The sequence below is a fragment of the Monodelphis domestica genome, chromosome 3 (assembly GCF_027887165.1).
Source record: "Monodelphis domestica isolate mMonDom1 chromosome 3, mMonDom1.pri, whole genome shotgun sequence".
In the NCBI taxonomy this organism is placed as follows: domain Eukaryota; kingdom Metazoa; phylum Chordata; class Mammalia; order Didelphimorphia; family Didelphidae; genus Monodelphis; species Monodelphis domestica.
The window spans coordinates 17181436-17203156 of record NC_077229.1 but is presented as its reverse complement, the minus strand read 5'-3'; the positions used below and the strand labels follow the sequence as shown (position 1 = coordinate 17203156).

At 53.7% G+C, this 21721-nt stretch overlaps 1 protein-coding gene across 5 annotated transcripts in view; it reads right to left on the bottom strand.

Annotated features, from left to right (window-relative positions):
* LOC100029345 (protein HIRA) overlaps window positions 1–21721 on the bottom strand; it is an 82678-nt gene that overhangs the window by 16604 nt on the left and 44353 nt on the right. For 2 of the 5 annotated variants that reach the window (XM_056821411.1, XM_056821412.1), the window contains 9 exons: window positions 16519–16614; window positions 15726–15886; window positions 14548–14715; window positions 13291–13404; window positions 11608–11678; window positions 10829–10934; window positions 9207–9419; window positions 7848–7945; window positions 3727–3921 (listed from right to left, as the gene is read on the bottom strand). In XM_056821411.1, coding sequence (XP_056677389.1) covers window positions 3727–3921; window positions 7848–7945; window positions 9207–9419; window positions 10829–10934; window positions 11608–11678; window positions 13291–13404; window positions 14548–14715; window positions 15726–15886; window positions 16519–16614 — 1222 coding nt within the window. The remainder of the gene's footprint in view (window positions 1–3726; window positions 3922–7847; window positions 7946–9206; window positions 9420–10828; window positions 10935–11607; window positions 11679–13290; window positions 13405–14547; window positions 14716–15725; window positions 15887–16518; window positions 16615–21721) is intronic. The other 3 variants (XM_007490465.3, XM_056821413.1, XM_056821414.1) reach the window with 2 other exon arrangements.

The following is a 21721-nucleotide window of genomic DNA, read 5'->3' as shown; positions in this document are numbered from 1 at the left end:
AAAATCTGAGTGGCCTGTGGAGTTCTCAGGCCACTCTCGGTAGAAAACTCGCCGAGCATCATGTCGTTTTACAGAAAAACAGAGGTATTCACTCTCTTCTCCCCGCTGCTCCGCTTACCAAGATGCCTTCAGCCACCTGTCTCACACAACTCTGCCAAGGCTGACCCATCAGCCTTGAGGTTCAAGTGATGCCCCTTTGCCTCCGACAGATGACCACCTTCCCTTGGCCACTTGGCTTCGGTCTCTCCCTGTCCTGGCTCATTCCCTTCTGCCCACAAACCAGCCAGCCATGGCTCTTCCATCCATGCTAACTGGCATCCTCTCCCTTCTGCCCTTTGCGGTTGAAGCCCTTGAAGTCTGTGATGGGGCCTCCGCCTTCTCTCCCCTCTCTTAACCCCTGACCACATCATTCCCCAGAAACTGCTCTCCCAAAGTTACAATCATCTCTTAGTTGCCAAATCCAACGAGCTCTTCTCAAGCCTCCTTCTCCATGATCACGCGGCAGCCTCGGGCACTGCTGCCCATTCTTCTCTCTGGGTTTTCAGGACCTTCTCTCTCCTGGTTCCCCTCCTGCCTCTCTGACTGCTCCTTCCTGTGCTGGGTCCTCCTCCAGATCACAGATCACACCTTCTAGCTAGGTCCCTCGGGGCTCTGTCCTGGGCCCTCTTCTCTCTTCCCTTTACACTGATCACTTGGGAATCTCATCAGCTCCCCCAGACTGAATTATATCCAGGGGAGGATTCTCAATCTCCCAATCTTTCTGCCGACGTCCAGCCTCACATTCAGGTTCCCAAACAGAATGCATGCTCTTCCCTGCTCTGGCTTCCCCTCTCCAGGTGGAGGGCATCCCCAGCCTTCGAGGCCCTTAACCCAGGAGTCCTCCTCAGCTCCCCCTACCAATTTCCAGGCTGTCGCCAAGAGCTGCCCATTTCACTCTGAGGATGGCCCTCCCTGGTGTAGAGCACTGCCCCTCTATGGCTCTGCACCCCCGGCTTGCTCTCCTCCATTTCCCAAACCGAAGGTGTGATCATGACTAAGCCCTCCCGCCCCCTACTCAGTAAACTGCCATGGCTGCAGGGTCCCATACAAAAACACCTTCAAAACCCAGCGCCTTCCCACCTTGCTCTTCTGTAATCCGTTAACACTGGCCTTCTGCCTGTTCCACAAACAAGAAACTCCCTCTCCCAACTCCAGGCATTCTCTCTGGCTGTCCCCTTTCTGTAAGTCCCAACTAAAATCCCACCTCCTCCAGGAAGCCCCTCTTTCTTCGGGCGCTTTCCCTTCTTTCACCATTTCCTAAATCTCTTGTGCTGAGCTTGCCTGGAGGGCAGGGGCTATCTTTTGCATTCCTGGTACACAGCGGGCGATTCATAAACAGCGCCTGCAGCATTCTCTGCCCAAAGCTGGGGTGCTCGTGATTTCCTGACTCAGCACAATCATCTCACTCTTCAAAAGGAAAACCCAGGAAGGAGGAGGCTCTCTTCTGCTCTTTCTGACCAACAGGCGGAGCTGCCGCTAGGGTGGCGATGGCCTGGACTTGGAGGCTGGCCCAGCCAGCGGCCACGCTACTTTGGGGAAGCACATGTCAACAATTCGGGTCAGAGAAAGGAGGCGCCCCATCCTGAAATGCCACAGGATAGAATGATTCTGAGGAGCACAGGAAGCTCTCAGGAAAGAGAGGCCGAAGGTGCAAAGAGAAAACTCGGTCCAAAGGAGCCGAGAGGCTGTAAAATTGGAATACTGGGGGCTGGGGGTCCGCAGAGGAGCGCAGGATGATGGTGGCCTGGGGGTGGGGGCAGTAGATTCCCTTTTATCAGTGTGTTGCCTTTTTCCTGTCTCTCAATAATGTTTTGTAAAGTCTGCCACTCACCAAGCACTTATTAAGGTCTAACTATGACCCAGGCCCTGTGTTAAGCCCTGGAGGACAAAAGGCAAACACGGTCCCTGAGGAGTTCTCTGGGAAGGGCAGGGAGGGGGGGCCTGAAATATGCAGGGGTGTAAGAACAAAAAATACTCAGAAAAATAGGCTGTGTGTAAAAAACATGTTTCATGTGGATAGACGGGAAGCTTAGCAACCCGCTTCATGATCAAAACATCCATTCAGAAGAGCAGGCACGTGGCACAGGGGATCGAGTGCTGCCCTTGGAGGCAGGAAGCCCCAAGGTAACTGTGGCTCATACTTACTAGCTATGTGACCCTGGTCGAGCCACTCATCCTCTGTCTGCCTCAATTTCCTTAACTACAACCTCCTGCCCAAAGTTGTTACAGAATCAAACGAGATGATGCCCATGAAGGGCTTCCCACAGTACCTGACACACAGTAAGTGCATCATCAGCATCTGCTTCCTTGTTTCCTTCCTTCCTCCCTAGGGGAGGGTGCCTGCGCAGGGCCAGGTCCCTGAACCTCTCAAGCTCCATCCTGGGGGTGGGGACCCACCCTGCCCGGTGGGCAGCTGCTAATGAACCCCTCAACCACGGACTTCCTCTGCAGCGTTCTGAGGAACTTCTCTGTGTCCATATGGTTCCTCCAGGAGAACGTTAGCTCCTCGAGGACAGAAGAAGTTGCTCAGGGAGTCTATGCTCTTCTAGCTAGCCCCAAGCACTTCAGGCAGGGCCAAGGGATGGATGGGATCAGGCCTGCCTGGGATACTATGGGCTGGGTCAGAGGAGAGGAGCCTGCTGCTCCCAGGTTGCTGAGAACAAGTGGCTCACTCCTGCTTTAGGGTCTGTCTTCTCTGACATAGAAAAAGGTCTTTAGACTGAAAAGCACAGGACAAAAGTTACCAATGGGGAGCCCACTGCCAAGGGGCAGGGAAGATGGCACAGGAGCACTTTGCTACTCCTGATGAGTTAAAGACCACAGGCCCAGGGGCATCACAGCACCAGCTAATCCCAATCGGGCCCCCTCTTTGGCAAAGCAATCCTGACTCTTCCTACTGTCTGGCTCCCTCTTGCCCCCTTCTCCTGTCTTCTCCTTCCCTCTCAGCTGAGGATCTCCCTTCACACTAAGGAGCGTCTTCCCCCTCCTCAAGCTTTGTTAGCCACTGGCCTGCTGCCTGCCCGTCTTGGACCCTTCTCTCAGTCTCACATCTGTCCGTCTTCTTTTACCACTAAATCGTCGTGAAGTTCTTGCTCTTAAACCAGTCTCAACCACTGTTGTCCTGACATCAGTAGCTTCTGGGTTTAATTCCTATCCAACACCCAGCTCTAGATTGGGGCCTGTGACTGCCCATTGGATATTTGGAAATGGATGATGGAAGAGGACTCTGACTGTCACCCCCATTTCTCTACTTGTCCTATTGCTGCCGAGGGCCTAAAGCCCCATCCTTGTCCCCTAGGATCCCTCTCTTCCATTCTCCTGGACTTCTCATTTTCTCACCCCATGGGCCCTAGCTGACTTGGGCTCATCAGCTCTCAGCTGCCAATGGGATGTTCTTCAAGGGCATGCCCGACAGTGCCACTGTCCTCCTCAAACTTCCACCTCCCTGCCGTCTCGAGGACCAAATATAAAGTGTCTGCCTTTTACAGTTCTTCCCACTGTGGCCTCTGTTCCCTTTCCAGCCTGGTCTCTCCCATCTTCCTTGCTCCCTGGCCTCCCTGGTTCTTCACTTCCTACCTCCATGCCTTTGAGAGCATTCTAAAATGAGGCTGTGTGTCCAAACGGGATATCAGGGCCCCAAATGGCTGAGAGACGGAAGCCTTGTGTCAGCCAAGTCTGTGGACTGACCTGTCTTTGCTGATGGCATCTCCCGCAGGCTTCAAGCTTGATGCCACAGGCTCCAAGGAAGGCTTTGATGTGCCGAGGGAGTTGGTGGCATTGGAATCTAGTGCCAGGAGCTGCTGGTTACTTTGAGAAGACAGCATGGAGCCCGCCAGCGATCCAGAGAGAGGAATACTATTAAAGAAGGCTGTGGAGAAGTCCCTGCACAGAAACAGAATACGTCCCTTTAAGTCCCAGCAGCAGTGCTGAAACAGGCCCACTCTCCATCCTGTCTAGCATGGAAGGTACTCAGATGGTGGGAACCATTATTCAACCTGGTGTGACTCCTGAGCCTCAGGGAGCAGAGCCTGGCTTAGACACTCAGCCTCCCTGGACACAACCATCCCTGACCCCAGAGAGCTAAGAGGGAGCTGCCCGATAAAGAGGGGCCACACCAACCATATTTGCAACTTAAAAGCTGTCTCAGGCTTTATGAGATCCCACAGTCAGAGGGATCTCTATTCCCATTTCATACCCAAAAAGCTGAGGCAGAGAAAAATTCAGTGCCTTGTCAGTGGCCACACGTGAGCACAAGCACACATGCGCATACACAACCTCGACTTTTAGGTCTCTGGTAATGCCTGACGGGCCTCTTCCTGTGCCTCAAGGTAACCCAGGGTTCCTGAGAAGCTGGAAGGCCTCTGATCAAAGGCACATATCTCCCAAACATGGGATCCCAAGAGGCAGGCATGGACATCCATCCCTATGGGTGTAGGGAGCCTCCACCTGGATGAGGCTGGGGTTGGGCAGGCCAATCAGCCACTGGGGTCAGCCTCCTCCACCTGCCGTCCTAACAAGCAGCCAACAGGCCACATGAATGATGATGGCTCCAAGCCTTCCACAAGCTACCACTCCCCACACACTTGGGTCCAGGCTAACCAACTGCCTTGCTGTCCTCACACACAATACTTCGTTTCTTATCTCTGGGCCTCTATCCTGGCTCTGTCCCTTGCCGGGAGTGTCTCCCTCCTCATCTTCATCAGGATTCAGCTCAGGGCGCCCCTCCTACTTAAAGTCTGCCCTGAGGTACCCCAAATGTTACTGATCTTCTACTCAGAACGACCTGACACCCATTCTTTACCTGTTCCACACAGACCTCTGTCCCTGAATGCCATCTTCCCTGAGGAATGCAAGCTGTCTCAGGGAAGGCCGCATCCCTTTCCTGTTTCTCTCCTGGGCACAAGTGCACAGAAGGCATCTAATGAATGCTTGTGGGCTGACCCACAGAGTCTTCAAACACTCATTAAACATATACAGCACGCAGAGCCTGGCAGCATGGCCCCAGGGACCAAAATGAGACGAGTCTTTGGTGCGGCCGACACATCTCGGCACAGAGAGCTGGGAGCAAGGCCACGAGGAATGAGTGTCAAGGGTCAAATCTAGAGTGACCGGGGAAATTCTTGCCCCATTTCACATCTGTCTGAGATCTCAGCACAGAACCACTCCAGATTTGGGAAGGGCTTGGGGGGGAGGGGTCTGGACACCCCCAAAGCCCGTGTTCTTCTCTCCAGTCTTCCAGCTTCCAAAAGGAAAATGGACATGTGGCCTAGCAAGGGCTTGCAAGAGAAGACCATCTCATGAAAACGTCACCCACAAGAGTCTAAGACGAGCTCTTTTCTGTGGGAAGCCTCAGTCTCTGGTCAAGGTGGAAAAGGAAGCCCGGGGGGGTTCCAGGCCTAAGGATGACCTCTCAGCCACTACCACCTGAAGGTCTGCTGGTCCATTCTACTCGGGAACCATTTCAAGAAAGAGAAAAAACCAAGCAGGGGCATGGGAGAACCTGTAAGCCAGCATGGGGCCCTAGGAATCAATGTTCTGGTCAGGAGGAGGCCACAACTGAGCCATGTAAATGGGAATAAATCCCGCTCCCATCCTAGGCTTCTGTGTCCTCCTCTAGAAAATGGAGGAGGGGGAACACTAGATGACTTTCTTAGTCCTAGACTGGACATTCTACCTTCTATCGTCCGAGGAAGATCCCTTCAAAACCCAACATTTTAGCCTCAGGCTGCTGGTCCTCCTCTCTGGCACTCTCTGTTCTCAGATCCTTCCCTCTCCAACATTCCACGTTCTCAAGTCCCTTCGGTCTGTGATGTTGTCCATTCTCTGACCCTCCCAGCCTGAACATTCTATAATGACAGCCTTACTGGACAAGAGCAAGCTGCACAGCCACCAGCTTGGATTCTCCTCCTCCGGACAAAGTAGGTCTAGCCGGCACTCCCACTCAGGGGCCACCAGAGCACAAATGATGGCAGCCAAGCAGGTCAACAGGGGGCCAGCCCCTGCCTCCCAAGGGCATGTACCCAGTGCCAAAAGGATCCTGGCAGCCCATGCTGCTATGGCAATGGGGAAGGCCCTAACAGTGGAAAGCCCTGGAAGCTGGGAGTGCCAGGGGAGCTGTGGATACAACCTCATCCCACTGTTAAGAAAATCTGGCCCTGCCCAGTAGTGCATGGAGAGCCTGGCCCTGGAGCCAGCCTGGCCGCGGGGCCTTGAGAAAGTCCTATGATCTCTGAGCCCTGAGTCTCTACGTGATCTATTCCACAGGGTCCTTGTGAGGAAAGGCCCTTCAATAATGGGAATTCTGGTGGTTGTCATCAGTACCACCTGGATCCGCTGCCCACTGCTCCTTGGAAGGAAGGATCTCGACTTCTAGAGATGCACACAGACGTCACCTCCAAGCTACAGGCCCTTGTGAAGGCACATTCCCTGGGACTGTCGTTCTGGGACCTGGCCTTAAAGCAACCTGAGGAGGACAAGTTGGCCACATGCCCACCGCTGTGGGGGAAGCCAGGGCCCCCAACCTTACTGCAGCAAGTCCGAGCCACAGGCTCCCAGGTTCTAGTCGTGGCAAGGAGGGTTCAGAGGGGAGCTCATTAGGCTTTTGCTCCTTTCCCTCCTCTTCCTCTTCCCTGTGCCAGCTGTCCCACTCTACGTGTCTGAAGCAAGAAGGAAGCTGGCCAATTCAGGACAGACTACTGGTCTGAAAGGAGGCTTCGCCTCTGAGGAGGAGAGGGCAATCGCACACACACACAGACCCTTGATTTAGATGACAGCTTTGATCCACGCTTGGGTCAAAGTGTGGTTTCTATTCCGATCAAAGGTCCTATCAGGAAGAAAGACTTCACAGTGGATGGCAATGAGGAGGGGGGAGAACCTTCAAACAGGCCTCCACCAGAAGAGAGGAGCAAATTCACATCTGGCTTCACTGCCAAGTCTGAGCCTGGCTGCTGCGGGCGGAGGTCTGAGATGGACATGTCAGAGCAGCTCTACAATGCCTGAGACCAAGGGTCATCCCTGTAGGCTCTGCCTGAACACCTTCTGGGATGGGGGACTCACAACCTGTGGAAGCGGCTGCCTCTGCTTTGAAACAACAGGGGAAAGACAAGGCTGTTCCAGGCCATTCCAGAATGAGGGTCCTCAGGGCACAGATCAATCCTGAGGATGATGGGATATGATCCAGAACAGGAAAGAGCATGATCAGGGCCCAGAGTTACAACAGGGTTCCTGGTTCCTAGCACCAGGCTCATCAATCAAAGACCTGGGGTTGTATTCAGGCTCACTTAGCTACTAGTCCCTCGAATGGATGAAGGTCTCTGTCCCCAAAAAGAGCCTCAGTTTCCTACTCTGGGAAATAAGACAGTAAGACTAGACGACGGCTATGCTCCCGTCTCCCATCCTGGGATCCTGTGGCCACCATCAAACTAAGCAGAAAGGAAGGCCTATGGGACGATGGTCACAAGGTCAAAGCAGATCCTGAGAATGAGGGGACACCCAGTGTTGGAGTAAAGCCGGGGGCCTGGAGGCTTAGTCTCTATCCTCTCTCCAGGCTAAAGAATTCATCTGTCAATGGCTGGTTAAACTGAACCAAATTGGGAAAGCCTTCTTAACTTCTTTGTGTCAGGATGCGAGGTCTGTGCCCAAGGAAAATGGCTAGCAGAGAGGGAGGGTGCAGAGGGATCCAGGATGCATGCAGAGCACTTTCACCACATCGACAGCCTGAGGACTTTGAGAAGGCAATGCTGCATCCTCCAGGCAGACCCCTAAAAGATCCGATTAAACCTTTCACAGGTAAAAGAAAGAAACAAAACCTGGAGGAGTACCCAGTGTCCAGCTGAGCTATACAAAGGGGCGTGATCCTCCTGCGGCCATCGGCTGTCCGTGTCTCCACTTGCTTCTTTAAGAGATTCTGCCAAGGGAAAAGAAGGCAAGTGAAATGGAATGCCCCCCCTCTGCCGATCCCCAACTACCGCCCAAGCAGACGGACAGGACTGCCTTTTCTTCTGTTATCCTGAGCAAACTGATTTCCTGACAGGTATCCCAGGGAAGGATGAGGGGCTACCGCCGGAAAATCTCCTCAGACTTCCGGCCCTCTTAAGGGCCAGGAACACCACCACACCACGTCCAGGAAATCAAGCTGGGATGAGAAGCCAAGAAGCTGACTAAAGCAAGGCCATCAGAACCAAGGTTCTTGCCAGGAGTCCTAGGTAAACAGGAGGATTTACTAGGTGAACTGAGAACAACTCCAGGAGATTCTTTTGAGGTAAAAAGGTATGTTTTCAGAGAGACTTGGGAGGTTCTCCAAGGGGACTTATTTAGTGACAATCACTATTATCATTCCCTTTTCCTAACTTCTTAGCTTAACCCAGAAAGCAAGTGAGGTGGCTGAGCTCGTGAGGTCCTTTGTGACTCCCAGCTTTTCAGAAATCCTTTGACAGTGCTACCCTGACAGCAGGGGGCACCTTGGGAATTTAAAAGCCCCGATTCTGAGGGGTCCATCATGCCGGAGGGGGAGACCATAAACACGGTGACGTAACTCCTGTCCCAGATGAAGACAGACAACAAAGGGCATACCCATCAGTGAGGAAGAGGCCTAAAAAGCTTGTTTAAAGGAATGGGACTGAGTCAGCTCCAGGTGGCTGCATTCCTTTCTTCGCTGTCACTGGCCCCATCAATCCCCCAAGCTCTCTTTGACTCATTCTCCTCCATCAAGCCCTACTGGGCTGTGAGGACACACTCTCTCACTGCTGCTTCAGCCTCCCTGGGCCGGGCCTTCTAGACCTCTGGGGCTGGGCTACCTCATCTCTGCCAGCATTCCTGAGCTAAGGCTTCCCCACCCTGGCCTCATCTGCCTCAGACAGTTGTTCTCCTTGCCCCCTCTCTTGATCATTGCCACCCCTCGAGGTCCAGCTCGCAGGCTGGCCAGGAAGCCCTGCCTCAACATGCTTCACTTTGGTATCCAACGCTGACAGAGGCAGTGAGCGCCAAGCCCTCAACCCTTGGCCAGCTCAGATCTCTCAGGAGTAAGGAAGCTCCCCAGGTACAGGGCCCACCACATGCCTGGCACAGACACGAACCCCTGAGGATTGGCCCGGAGACGGAAGAAGCTTAAGTCACACCTCTGTTGGCCCGGCCTGACCCTCTCTATGGGGGCTTGGGGTGAGACCCACCTTTCTGATGTCCTCTAGGCTCTCCCCATTCACCATGCTGGCCACTTTGGGGTTGGAGCCAGCTTCCCGGGTTGCTGCGTTCTTGTGACCCAGTTGCTGCTGCTGCCTCTGCTGGTACTTGAGCATCTCGGGGTTCTCAATTATGGTGGTGGGGAGCTGAGCCTCTGTCATCACCGCAAGACTCTTCCCGTAGGTGGACTGGTGAATGTGGCTCTGAGAACAAAAAGAAGCTTCGACAAGTAAGGCCCCGGCATCGGCGTCCCCCTCAAGGGCTATTTCAGCCTGAGATGGTCACATCTGAAGGAGCTGCTTCCAACTGAACACTCAGACAAGGCTTTTCTGGCCAACCACTGGGGTAAGGAAACTGAGGCTCAGAGAGAGGGGACACGACTCGGTCACAGGCTGGCTCTCTTCGTGCATAATCAGGAACACAAAGCTCCTGGAGAGGAGAAACGAAGCCCAGAGCACTCTGGGCCAGCCTCTGCAGGAGACCCATCCTAGAACCTCCCGAGGCCACAGACCTGCTGGCCCTGCCTCTTCCTCCGTCCAGCCTAGCTACAGACTAGACCCTGGCAGGTGGGTGAGTTTGGGTGCTGCCAGTCTCTCCTCTCTTCTTGGATACCATGCGCCCTTGCGGTCTTTCCCCCCTTCCTCTAGTCAAAAGCTGCCACCTTGAAGGCTCTGACAAATTCCTGTCCACTAAGGTCTAATTAATAGAGCAGGCTCAACAAAGGATGCCTCTCCCAACACAATTTCCCCTGAGCAGGGGATGAGACTTCGACTCTGCAGCGGCCCAAAGATCTGGGTGGGAAAGCATCTCTGGAGCGGAGGGCGGATGTCCTAGGGGTCCTCGGCTTGTCCTCTCAACAAGTCCAATAAAACCAGCTTGGAGAGGGGCTCCAAGAGTGACAGATTTCAAGGAGATCTCTCTGAACTACATTCAAGGAGGACCTAGCTGTCTGCTCTTTGCCAGGGACGGACCAGCCCTGGGGTATTTGGCACAGCCAATGTACTGGAGAGTTTGGTTCAATTTTCTCTCTTTCCCCCCCTTAATCCTTACCTTCTGTCTCAGAACTGATACTAAGTATTAGTTCTAGGACAGAAGAACAGTAAGAGCTAGACAATGGGGTTGAGTGACTTGCCCAGGGTCATAGCTAAGAAGTGTCTGAGGCCACATTGGAACCCAGGACCTCCTATCTCCAGGTCAGGAGATCTATCCACTGAGTCACTGTTTTTTCTCCTTTAACCTTTGTTATAAGTCGGAGAAATTAAGGAGGAGGAGAAGGAGTGAATAAGGAAAGTAGTCGATGTAAAATCAAAACATATTTAGGAAATCTGGGGGGAAATACAAGTTCCTTGAGGGTAAGCATCACACTCTCCTTGTGTCATGCCCCACACAGAACCCCTCCTGCAGGAAGACACAGTCTCTTAGATGGACAACCACCACTTTCAAGTAGGAAAAAGCATGTGTGAGAGGAGGAGAATGCCTCTTTATTGGGTTTTTCCCCAAGATGCTGGGTGGTCGGTGATCCCAGGGCAAGGTAGGGTGCCCTGGGGAGTTCCAGCTGGCCATGTGCCCCCCAGCTGAGAATGAGACAAAAAGAATGGGGCCGACTCAGTACCTTTTCCTCCTCGCTCAGGGGATCCCCGAGCTCATCTTGGGAGAAATCCAAGAAGGCCACGGAGCCGTCCATGGAGCACACTAAGATGCCAAGTCCATTGAGAGTCCTGCAAAGGAATCAGAGTGACACACTCTTCCTTGAGTCATCAGCCCCTCGCCTAATAAGAAGCTACCTGACAGCACTGAGCACGCCCACCCCCAGGCAGCCCGAAGGCCTTGGAGGAGCTATCGGGGGGGATGTGAGGCTTTGCCAAGGCTGCATTGATCTCGCCTTGCTGGATCCCAACCACAGCCCTGGGAGGAGGATAACCTATGGACCAGGAACCCTATTTTACAGATGAGCAAACTGAGCCTCAGAAACCAGGGGATTTTCCACCCATTTCAGCATGCTTAGTAGGTCGGGGCAGGACTTTCTTGACTCCAGATCTGGGAGTGTAAGACCTCCAGGGTCTTTGGTCACCCTCCTGTTAGAGGCTGAGGGGGTCCCCAGGGAGCCAGGACAGAGCTCGTTTTTTGTGGCTGCCCCCCCACCATGCAGACACGACTCAAGGCTGGGTACACAATGGCATTCCAAGAGTCTCACAGTAAATGAACCTAGTGTCCCCTTCCCTGGGGGTCAGATGGCAGCCTGGGTGTATGCCAGGGCTGTCACCAAGCACATAAAGCCTGGCCCCTAGAAGAGCTGACGAGCTACGCCTGAGCAGAGGAGCTCTGGGGGCCGAGTGCTGCACAGTCAGATCATATGAACGTCTGGAGAGGAAGAACCAACATCCATCTTACCAAGAGATGTCCATGATGGACTTGTCGAACAGCTCATGGATGACCACTAGAGGCCGCTTCAGACACGTGAGCTGGCAGGAGAGGAAGAGAGAATTGAGGGAGAGCGGGAAGGGGAGAAATCCCCAAGCTCTCCACCCCCAGGGCAGAGGACCGCCAAGAACCAGAGTGAGGGGCCGGGCAGTGCTGAGGCACACAGCTGGGTCTGGCCCTGGGGTGCCCTCCCTGCCCGCTACTACACAAATCCTTATTCTTTCAGTCACCAAGAAAGCAGGGCCCAGAAATGAAGGGATTCTGTTAGTGCTGAGGGCACCCTTGCCAATGCAGGGGGATGCAAATCCAGGTGTTCCTGACCCCAAGCCTGGCTCTCCAGGGGCCGGGGAGCAAGGCCGCCAGGTGTCAGTGACTGTGAGGGGAGCACCAGCCTCGTAGGGAGGAAAGATCTGACTGACTAGCCAAGTGACTTGGGATAAGTCACTTAGTCTCTCAGGGCCTCAGTTTCCTCAACTGTAAGAGGGCCCTGCCAGCACTAGAGCCAAGATCACACACTGAGTCCCTCCACGGCTGTGCTACAATGACACACTCTTGATGGACTGAGTTAAACATAAAAAAGGGCCCAGGAAGCTGAATCCAGGGCCATCCCCTTCCCCTAGCTCTGCTGGGCATGGAGGAACAGACCAGAGGAGAGCAGGGCTGCTCATTCTCCACCCTGGCAAACCTCACACTGGTTAATGCCTCCACCTGCGACCTGAGCCTGAGCAATGAAGCCTGGAGACTTGAACTGGCCATGGGTCACCTGGAGCAGGCAGCAGAGCCGAGGTCCAAGCCACTGGGCAAACACCTTCCTCTTCACCCCCCTTTTCTGCCATCCACAACGGCTTCCCCAGCCCACCTCTTCCTCAGGCCTCCTCCCTCTCAGCCAAGAACCAGGAGAGTCTCATATTTTACATTGGCCATGAGCTCTCTTCCCTGTTCCTTATCTCACTCACACCTCCCTGGCTTCCTCTACATCCCAACTCCAATCCCGCCTTCTCCAGGAAGCCTTCCTGTCTTCATTCTGGGGCCTTCTCCCCATCTAGAGTTGGTTTGTCCAAGGTCACACACAGTCTAGGCAACTGTGCCTGTTGTCTCCCCTACTAGCCTAGGGGCACCTCAGGGCAGAGCCCAATCCATGGTCATGGTCCAGTCAGACTTCCCTGTGGGAAGAGAGGGAGCCTTCTGGCGCCAGCCCTCAAACCCTGGTGCACATCCCAGCCTGCACTCAGCTCCCTCCCAAGAGCCACAGGAACTGGTCTGTTTCAGCAGCGGGCCATGCCAATGTTCACGCCACTGCCCCTTAGGCTGGCTCACAAGCTGGCAAGCCCTGGGGTGTCCCCATCCCCCTGAGACGTGTGTTTATGGGAAGGGTACATCCAAGGCGATGAGGAGGCCTTTCAACCCTCCAAGACCAGCGTCTCACTCCCTAGCTCAGGCTGCCCCATTGATCCCTTTCAGGACAGCCCAGGAGAGGCAGCACAACCCATAGAAAGGATGCTGGGGCTGGGGTCGAAGCCCCGGATTGGAATCTCATTTCTGTCACGATCTGTTTGACTCTGATAAGACACAACATATGTCTGAGGGCCCTCCCTGTTCCGAGTGTGGGTCTCGCCTGTCAGCCCCAGTCAGTTCCAGCCTCTGGCAGCTCACCCAGACAGAGAGGGACCGATCCTTGCTGCCAACGGCACAGCAGCAATATGGGCAGCTTGGCTTAGTCGAGCTCCCATTCTTCTGCTTCTTCTTGAAGATTTTGGGATTGAATTTCTGGATCCAAACAGATAAAAAAAAAGACGCCCAGTAAGCACGGGTCCCACAGATACTTAAATACCCTCCTGGGCCCGAGGCCTTTCAGAGGCCATGCCCACATCCTGGAAAGCCCTGCTGGAGCAAGGTGAGAGGGTGCCCTCCAGCCAGTTGCCCTGGACTGCCAGCAGGGACAAACACCTTACTGTCTCCAAACCAACCCAGGAACTTCATCGTCCTAAAGGCCATGCCCAGACTCCTATCCTTGAAGTTCTCAGCCCTATCTCAAAGAGTATGACCCCCAAAGAACTGCCAGGGTGCTGATGAGGTCTGGGCAAAGCCTTCCCCACACCCTGAGGTGGGCAGCACACTCATGCTACAGGAGGCTGGGGGGCCCCAAAGGCCACAAGATTTGTTGAAATTGGGAAGGGAAAGGTCGAGAGAGACGGGCCCCCAGATGCCGGGCGAAGGTTTCTGGAGTCCAAAGCAAGTCCAGAGCAGGTAAATCAAGCTTGAGGGGTCCCCATTCTTGTGCTGAGTCACACCCAAGGTCAGGATGCTCAGTTCTCTTCAACCAGATTTCCTCTACCAGTTGGGGCTTCTGTCCTTAACACCCCCCAACAACTGCCTCCTTATATCCAATTTTACAGAGATGGGGATGGCCCCCTACCCTGTAGCTTGGTTGCTATCTGGGTCCACTGTGGCACAGATGGGGCTAGGTGAAGCCAGTCCCTGGGCGCCACAGCAGGAGACAATTTGGGTCTAAAGTCTGCCCTCTTCCAAGACTCCATGGCTGGCTGGGTGCTGCCTCTCACTCTGCCCTGGGATCTTGGTGCTCTTTCCCACCCAGGTAGTCTCCCCTTCAGGCCTAGGAATTTCCCTTAATCATCAGCACTGAAACTGGGCTGCTTCCAAAAGGCTGCATCCAACAGCAGAAGTCCAGTAGGGAAGAAAATTGGCTCTTGGCAATGTCTCAATCTATGGGAGCATTCTCTCTGAAACCCCCCGGCTCCATTTCTTTCCTTCTCTCCAACACTTCTATAGCACCCTGAGGCGGACAAAGCATTCTTCCGTTGCCTCCTCAGGGCAACCCCCCGGAAGCTGCAGTCACCCACCTGCATCCCACTGGGGCTGAGCCATTTCTCAACACCAGGGCAAACTCACCACCACCGTGACTGCCTTCCGATGGCCCACAAAGTCCATGTTGGTTTTCCAGCCATCCCTCTCGATGATCTGAGCAGTAGGGCCTGAATTATTCATGGCATGAGCAGAGACCAGATAGTGTCCATCAGGAGACCAGCTGAGCCGTAAAACGTGGGTCGTCCCTCCACACTGCCGAGGGAGACAGAAGAGGCCCTTGAAGGCAACAGGCCACAAGCCGCCCCCCCACTGCAGCTCTGTGGGGAGCACGCACCAAAGACAAAAGGAGGCCCCCTGAGGCGGCAGCCATCTCCTGGTGGGGCCCGCCGAGCAGGGATTTAACAAACACACCCGGAGCCCGAGTCTGGAAGGGGGGGGCCAGTGCTTCTCCACCTTCCTAATGCCGGACCCCGCAATACAGCTCCTCAGGCTGCGGTGACCCCAAGCCAAAGAATTACTTGGGTGGCGACTGCAAACCGTCGCTTTGCTACAGTTCTGATTCGGAACGTAAATAGCTGCTGCGCACAGAGGCTGAGAGCGCTGCTCGAGACCTCCCTACCCTACAGCCAGCCTCTATCCCGCGAGCTCAGGATGGCACAGCAGAGAAGCGGGGCAGCAGCTAGGATCACCTGGCCCATGCCTGAAGTCCCGGTCCTATGTGACGGTGGACGAGAGAGAAGGCCAAGATCTGGGCCGGTAGTGGCGGCGGCACCAGCCACCACTCTGCCCAGGCACTGAACTGCTGGGCCCAGGTGGGCAGGGGAGGGGAGGACAGCTGCACTTCCCACAGAACACCAACGTGGAGTGTGCATCATGTCACTCTTCCCCAGGCACCAAGCTAGGATTTCAGAGCTGGAAAAGGCCTTTGGAAGTCGGGGAGCCCAGTTGGTAGCCCCGGGAAGAGCAATGGGGGCACGTGGAGGGCTGGAGCCTGTTCCAGGGTGGGGATAACGAATACAAAGGTGGAGAGGAGGGACGAGGTTCAGGACTAGAGACCGGGCCGAGCCTGTTTGCCTGGAGCATGACTTCTGGGAAAGGCTACAAAGGGAGGGGCAGCCTGAATGGAGAGGGTCCTGCATGTCACTGAAACGAGCCCATATTTTCATGTGGCCACACGAATCCCTGCTGACATGACAGAGGTCAGGAGGCCACCCGTGGACCTGACAACGTGGTGGGGGCAGAGCTCAGGTCACAGTCTGTACCTCATCAAAGGGTTTGGTGATGCTCGTTTCCAGCTGCCAGTCCATGGTTCTCCACACTTTCAAACTACGGTCATCAGCCTGAGAAGCAATATACTTCCCAACAGGATCCCAGGTCAGCCCTTTCACCAAACCAGAATGGCCCCGTAAAGTGGCAAGAATTTCTGTGAAACAAGACAAAATCAGGAAACTGTCAACAGGCAAACCTAGCTGGCTGAGCAGGAAGTCTCAGCAAAGAAGACTGTTCAGCAAAGTGAGGTGAGGCCAAGCCCCAAGCCCCACAACTAAGGCCCTGGCTCCTCTGAAGTCAGAGCTCCCAGGAGAGCAGGCTAGCAGCACACCAATCTGATCCCATCCATAAGGGCAGAGGGGGTCCAGATGTGCTCTCCACCTGGGATGATGGAAAACGAGAGCTGGTACTGACAGAGAGCACTTATGGAAGCATCCCCAAAGTGGGGCTGGTGACACTGCTGCCTGGGGGTCACCTTCTGGCCCAGGAGAACCAGGCCCTGACCAGCTTCTGGCCCTGATCATCTCCCGAGCTGGTCAGCAATCCTTCCCCACCTCTCTTGGCACCATTCTGCTCCCTTTCTCTGGGGGCTACTCAAGGAGCTGAATGGATGCACGAAGAGCCCAGGATGGGGCCCTGCTGTGTCAGGGCACACACCTAAGGCTGCAAAGGCCCCCTTCTTCTTTCTAGTGAAATGGGACCACCTCAGAAACTCAAGAGTCTTGGGGCAGAGCAGCCATCAGCTCCCACCTTAGCACAGAGAAGGGTTGAGCAAAGATTTCATACCGGGAAATTTCACAGCATTCCAGATGACAACAGTGTTATCCACACTGCAGGACGCAAGCCAGGCATCATGAGGAGACCAAGCAACATCCATCACATCTAGAAAGGAGAGACAGGATGGGGTCACAGTTCCCTGGCCATGTCCCAATCCAAGGTCAAACAGCATAGCTCCCCCCAGGCCCACAGGATCGTGCCTAATCGCCTGCCGGATCAGCCAGAGCTGGAAACTCTGCCAATCAGTGGCATGCTCAGGGAGGAAGGCACATGGCCAGTAGTGAACCCCTGGCTCCCGGTGCTAGGCACTCTTGCCATTGCACCCCTTGATTTGAAAGCGAATTTGGAACCCTGGACAGAGCAATCTGATGCCCAAGAAAAGCATCTTACCACTAACTTAGAAAGATCCCATCTCTGACCCACACAAGACCCACAAGTGCCTGCCTGCAAGTCGTCCTCCCTAACACTGACTGAAGCTAGACTCCTCATGCTGGCCTTCAAGGCCCCCCACAAGCTGCCTCCAGGCCTTTCTAGTTATCTGCTCTAGCTGACTCACTTTTGCCCCCACTAAGGCCCACCTTTGCCCATGTGTGTTGCTTCCCAGGCTGAATTCCTCCCTAGCCTTCGAAGATTTGATCAGATGGTGGCACCACCTTTAGGAGGCCTTCTTGGGCTCCTTCCCATTGGAAAGTTACTTCTCCCTCCCTAAGGTTCTCCTGACCTTCTGGTTAGGGCGCTTAGCCAAGGCAAATGCGAAGGGAGCTCAGAGGGACCTCCATCCAGAATCCTGGCGCTTTCTGAGAGCAGTTTCTGCACCCAGAACTGAGCCTGCACAGAGGAACTGTAGTATTGTGGGAGGTGGACAAAATGCTGGCCAACGTTATAAAGGGGCCAGTGCAGAAGCCCAGGTCAACCGGGCCAAAGAGACCGGCAAACAGGCATTGAGTGGAGCCGGGGATCTTCCTGACCACAAGCCACTGTTCCTGGATCTTGTCCTGGGGACTGGACAGGGTGGGCAGCAGGAGGCCACTCGTATGCGGCGCAGTACGGCTAGGAAGCCTGGGCCCAAGGCCCCGCGGCACAGGAGCTTAGTGGCCAGGCACAACGGCTCAGAGCCATAGCTCTCAGGGCGATGATGCTGGGAAGGTTTCTCACAACCACCCCATTGCACATATGAATAAAACTGAGGCTCAGAGGATGTTGACTTGCCCAAGCTCCCTTCAAAGCTGAAGAGCTCAGCATCGGCGTGGAAGGGCGCCTCCGTCTCTAGTGGACGGCCCCAGCATGGGGCCCTGACTGGCCACGTAACGTTTTTATCAACATGGATAAAAGCAAAGCTAGAACTTCTGTCCCATTTCCCACGGGACTAAGCCGGGACCAAGAGCTCTCATGCGGGCTGGCAGGAGAGGACCCATAAAAGTTCGGGCAGGCTGGACTATCGGACTAGCCTGGAGGAAAAGGACACTGGAGGTGGGAAAGCTCAAAACCACGCTATAAACGGATTCCTCAGTTCAGAACTGAGGAAGGAGCATTTCATCTAAAGAGGGGACTACGTGCTCCAAGTCAGGAGGCCCCCGCGGGAGTCAACAATGCCAATGGGATCTTCGCCTGCATTAAGAAGTGGGGCACAGTTTCCTGGAATGGGGAGGCCACAGCCTCGCCGTCTGTCCACTGCCCTTGTGAGAGAACTGGGGGTGCTGAACCGGTCCCCACAGCTTGAGGAGGTGACCAGGATGGGGAAGGGCCCAACACACTGTGGAACCACTGAAGGAACATGGAGAGGTAGGAGAGACGGAAGAGAGTGGGAGAGCTGTCATGGGCCGATTTGTTTGGACAGAGGGGAGAACCAGGAGCAACCCAAGCACCGGGGCAAATCAGGCCTAATGGAGGGCAAAGCTCAGCCCAGGTGCTGGCTGGATCTCCTCCTCTGGGGGTCTACACGCTGAGGGTGGGTCCAGAGCCCAGCCCAGCCCAGCACTGGGTCCCACATTCTGCTCTGTTGCTGCTGTGACCAGAGAGATGATCCTGAGGGCCCAAAGGAAGGCCACCAGGATGTCAAGGGGCATGGAAGGTCAGCTGAGGGAAATGGGAAAGCTTTGCCTGAAGTGACTGAAGACGTAGAGAGACATACAGCAATGGTCTCCAGGTACTGGAGGGACTGCTGTGCCGGAAGGGAATTAAACCTGTTCTACCTGGCCCCAGAACAACGTGCAGAAGTCACAAAGAGAAGAAATAGGTTGAAGGGAGGAAAAACGTCATAATGATTAGTTATAGAAAAAGAAGGCCTCCCCCCATGGAGGCCTTAGAGCAGTGATGGATCATCATCAAGAACCCTTCAAGCTCAGGGATTCCTTGATCTGGCTGGAGCCAGGATCCGAACCCAGGTCCCCCTCTCCAAATCCATGGCTCTCATCGCTAGATGACAACACTTCTGGAGGATAAGCATCGTCCACCCTTTGTATTGAAGAGGAACAATGACCACATAGGGTGATGCCTTGCCTTGCTTGTGAATTGGATTTAAGTGAGGCAGTTTTAGTAAGTCTTCCGCCTCCCTCTCTCTCCCAGAGTCATCCAAGGCCAAGTCAAATGTCAGGATGACTAGTGATGGCCTGGGATTCAGTGGATGACCTTGGCGTCTTCCATGTCTGACCAAGCTCCAAATTCTCCACATGGCCATGGGAACAAGCTCTTCCACTGGGGAAGGTCTTCGCATGCCTGGGGCAGACACCCCCTTAACTCACTGAGGAGTTTGAGGTCTGTCGGTTACTTCTGCGCCTGCCTTAGTGGTTTTACTGGGGTGTGGCTGCTGCCCATGCTACAGTTTCCTGGAGCCACAGGTGAAAGCTGGGTGAAAGGTGGAAGCTAAATAAGCAGCCACAAAAAGGGCTCAGCAAGCCCTCATACCAGAGGTGCTAGTCCTCCCCGCACACCCCATACACTCATAACGCTTCTGGGTGGTAAACATTACTGTGTGCTTCAACCCCAAGGAAAGAGCCAACACCATGCACACAGAGTTCCCATAAAACTAGTGGCATTCCTGGTACAAACCCTATGGCCAGAGAGAGGACACAGCTCCTCTGGGTACTCAGAAAGTGTCATCTTTTAAGTATTAGAATGGAAGAACTTTAGGCTGCGGCCTTAATAGATCCTGGACCAATTATTATTTGGAGGAGGCCTGCAGCTCTGGAGCTGGCCAGGACCTTCCTCCTGTTGGGTGCCGAGCCATCCAGTCCAAGTCCTTCACGAGGCCAGTGCTAAGAGCCCTGGGCTTGGAGCCTTGAGCCTTTGGAGGCATCTGAAGAACTAGCTAGTTTGGAGCTCTAACATGAACTGGGAGATTCTGCGCAAGTGAGAATTGAATTGTTGAGCTGAGGGTAACACGACAATGAATCTCTCCCAAGTGTCATGTGGAAACTTCTCTGGGTGAGACCTTTTTTTCTAAATCAATGGGGCTTCTTACTAGTGAGTCTGTGAGACTGGGCCCTGCCTGGTCACCCTGGCTAACCCCAAGGCAGGTGTTCTGGGGTGGATCTTCTCATCATGGATTTATGGGAGGTCATGGCCAACAAAGTCAGAGGAGGAGAAACTAGGAGAGGGCTGGGATCTGCACGAGTCAAATAGGAATATTCACATCACTGTTGTTTCTCCAAATAGAATGTAAACTCCCTGAGGGCCTGCGTGGTTTCCAAGGACCTAGCATAGAGGAAGCTCTTAATAAATCTTTGCTGGCTGATTAATAGATTGAAGGAAACTTCAGAGGGAGAATCCTGGCACATTGGACCTTCATGACTCTATACCATAAGGCGAGTCCTATGAGCTGTGGTCTTCAAGGCACCAGACTTGTGCAGTACATGCATGTTGGAATAAATGGCAATCATGGACCCTGTTCTAAGTGTGACACTAAGGGCTAGAGGCATAAACAAAAAGAGCTAGACAGGGCCTGCTCTCAGGAAGCTTTAATTTTGGAAAAAACAGAAATGCGAGAGTTTGGCTGGAGGTTGGATGGAAAAGTCCAGGAGTCCCAAGGAAACCTGGGTAGTCTAGTCAGCAGTGCCTAGGGATCTTGGAAGGGGCAGAGTGGGGTAAGTGGTAAGTTCTGGGGACTGCTCCTCCTAGTCAGTCAACTTCTAAAGGGGTATGAAGGCAAAATTGGAACTGCTCGAACCAGGAGAACATTAGACAGAGACAGATACACTGTGGCACAATCTAATGTAATGGACTTCTCTACTAGCAGCAATGCAATGATCCAGGACGATTCTGAGGGACTTCTGAGAAAGAACACTATCCACATCCAGAGGAAGAACTGTGGGAGCGGAAATGCAGAAGAAAAACAACTGCTTGGTCACATGGGTCGATGGGGATATGACTGGGGATGTTGACTCTAAATGATCACCCTGGTGCAAATAACAATAATATGGAAATGGGTCTTGATCAATGATATATGTAAAACCCAGTGGAATTGCTCATTGGTTATGGGAGGGAGGGTGAGAGGAGGGAAAGAATATGAATCTTGTAACCATGGAAAAATATTCTAAATTAATTAAACAAAAAAAGAGTGGAACTGCTCCTTCCCAAGTTTCCAAGGCTCTCTTAGTTATCAAATCCAGTGGCCTCTACTCAAACCTCATTCTCAACCTTTCTGTAGTCTTTTAACACCATTGGTTTTCAAGACACCTCTTCCCCTGGTTCTCCTACCTAGTCCAATGGTCCTGTGTCTCCTCCTCTAGGTCACACCCTCTAAACTGTGTCCTCAGGGCTCTGTTCTGGGCCCTTTTCTTAGCTCCCTTTATACCACTTCACTTGCTGATGATTCTCCAATCCACCTACACTTCCCCAATAGCTCTGCTGACTTCTAGTCTCACTGTCTTTCAGACATCTCTTAGATGATGCCCAATAGATATCTTAAACTCCGTATGTCCCAAATAGAATTCATTATCTTGCCCTCGAACCTGCCCTATTACTGTAAAGCAATGTGAAAGAAACACGAGATGCACAAACTGAGACATCTCCACCCCAAATGTTCACGGGAGCTATTTGTGTCCAAACCATGGCAGAGCCTTTGGAGCTCACAGTGGTTTGAGTGGCCAATCAGGCACACTGTCCATCGACCCTGACCCAGTGATATCATTTCGGTCCTCTTCGAGTACAAAGGACAACCACCATCACCAGAGAGCATCCTCGGAGTCCCTAGAAGTCACCATCTTTCACCTCC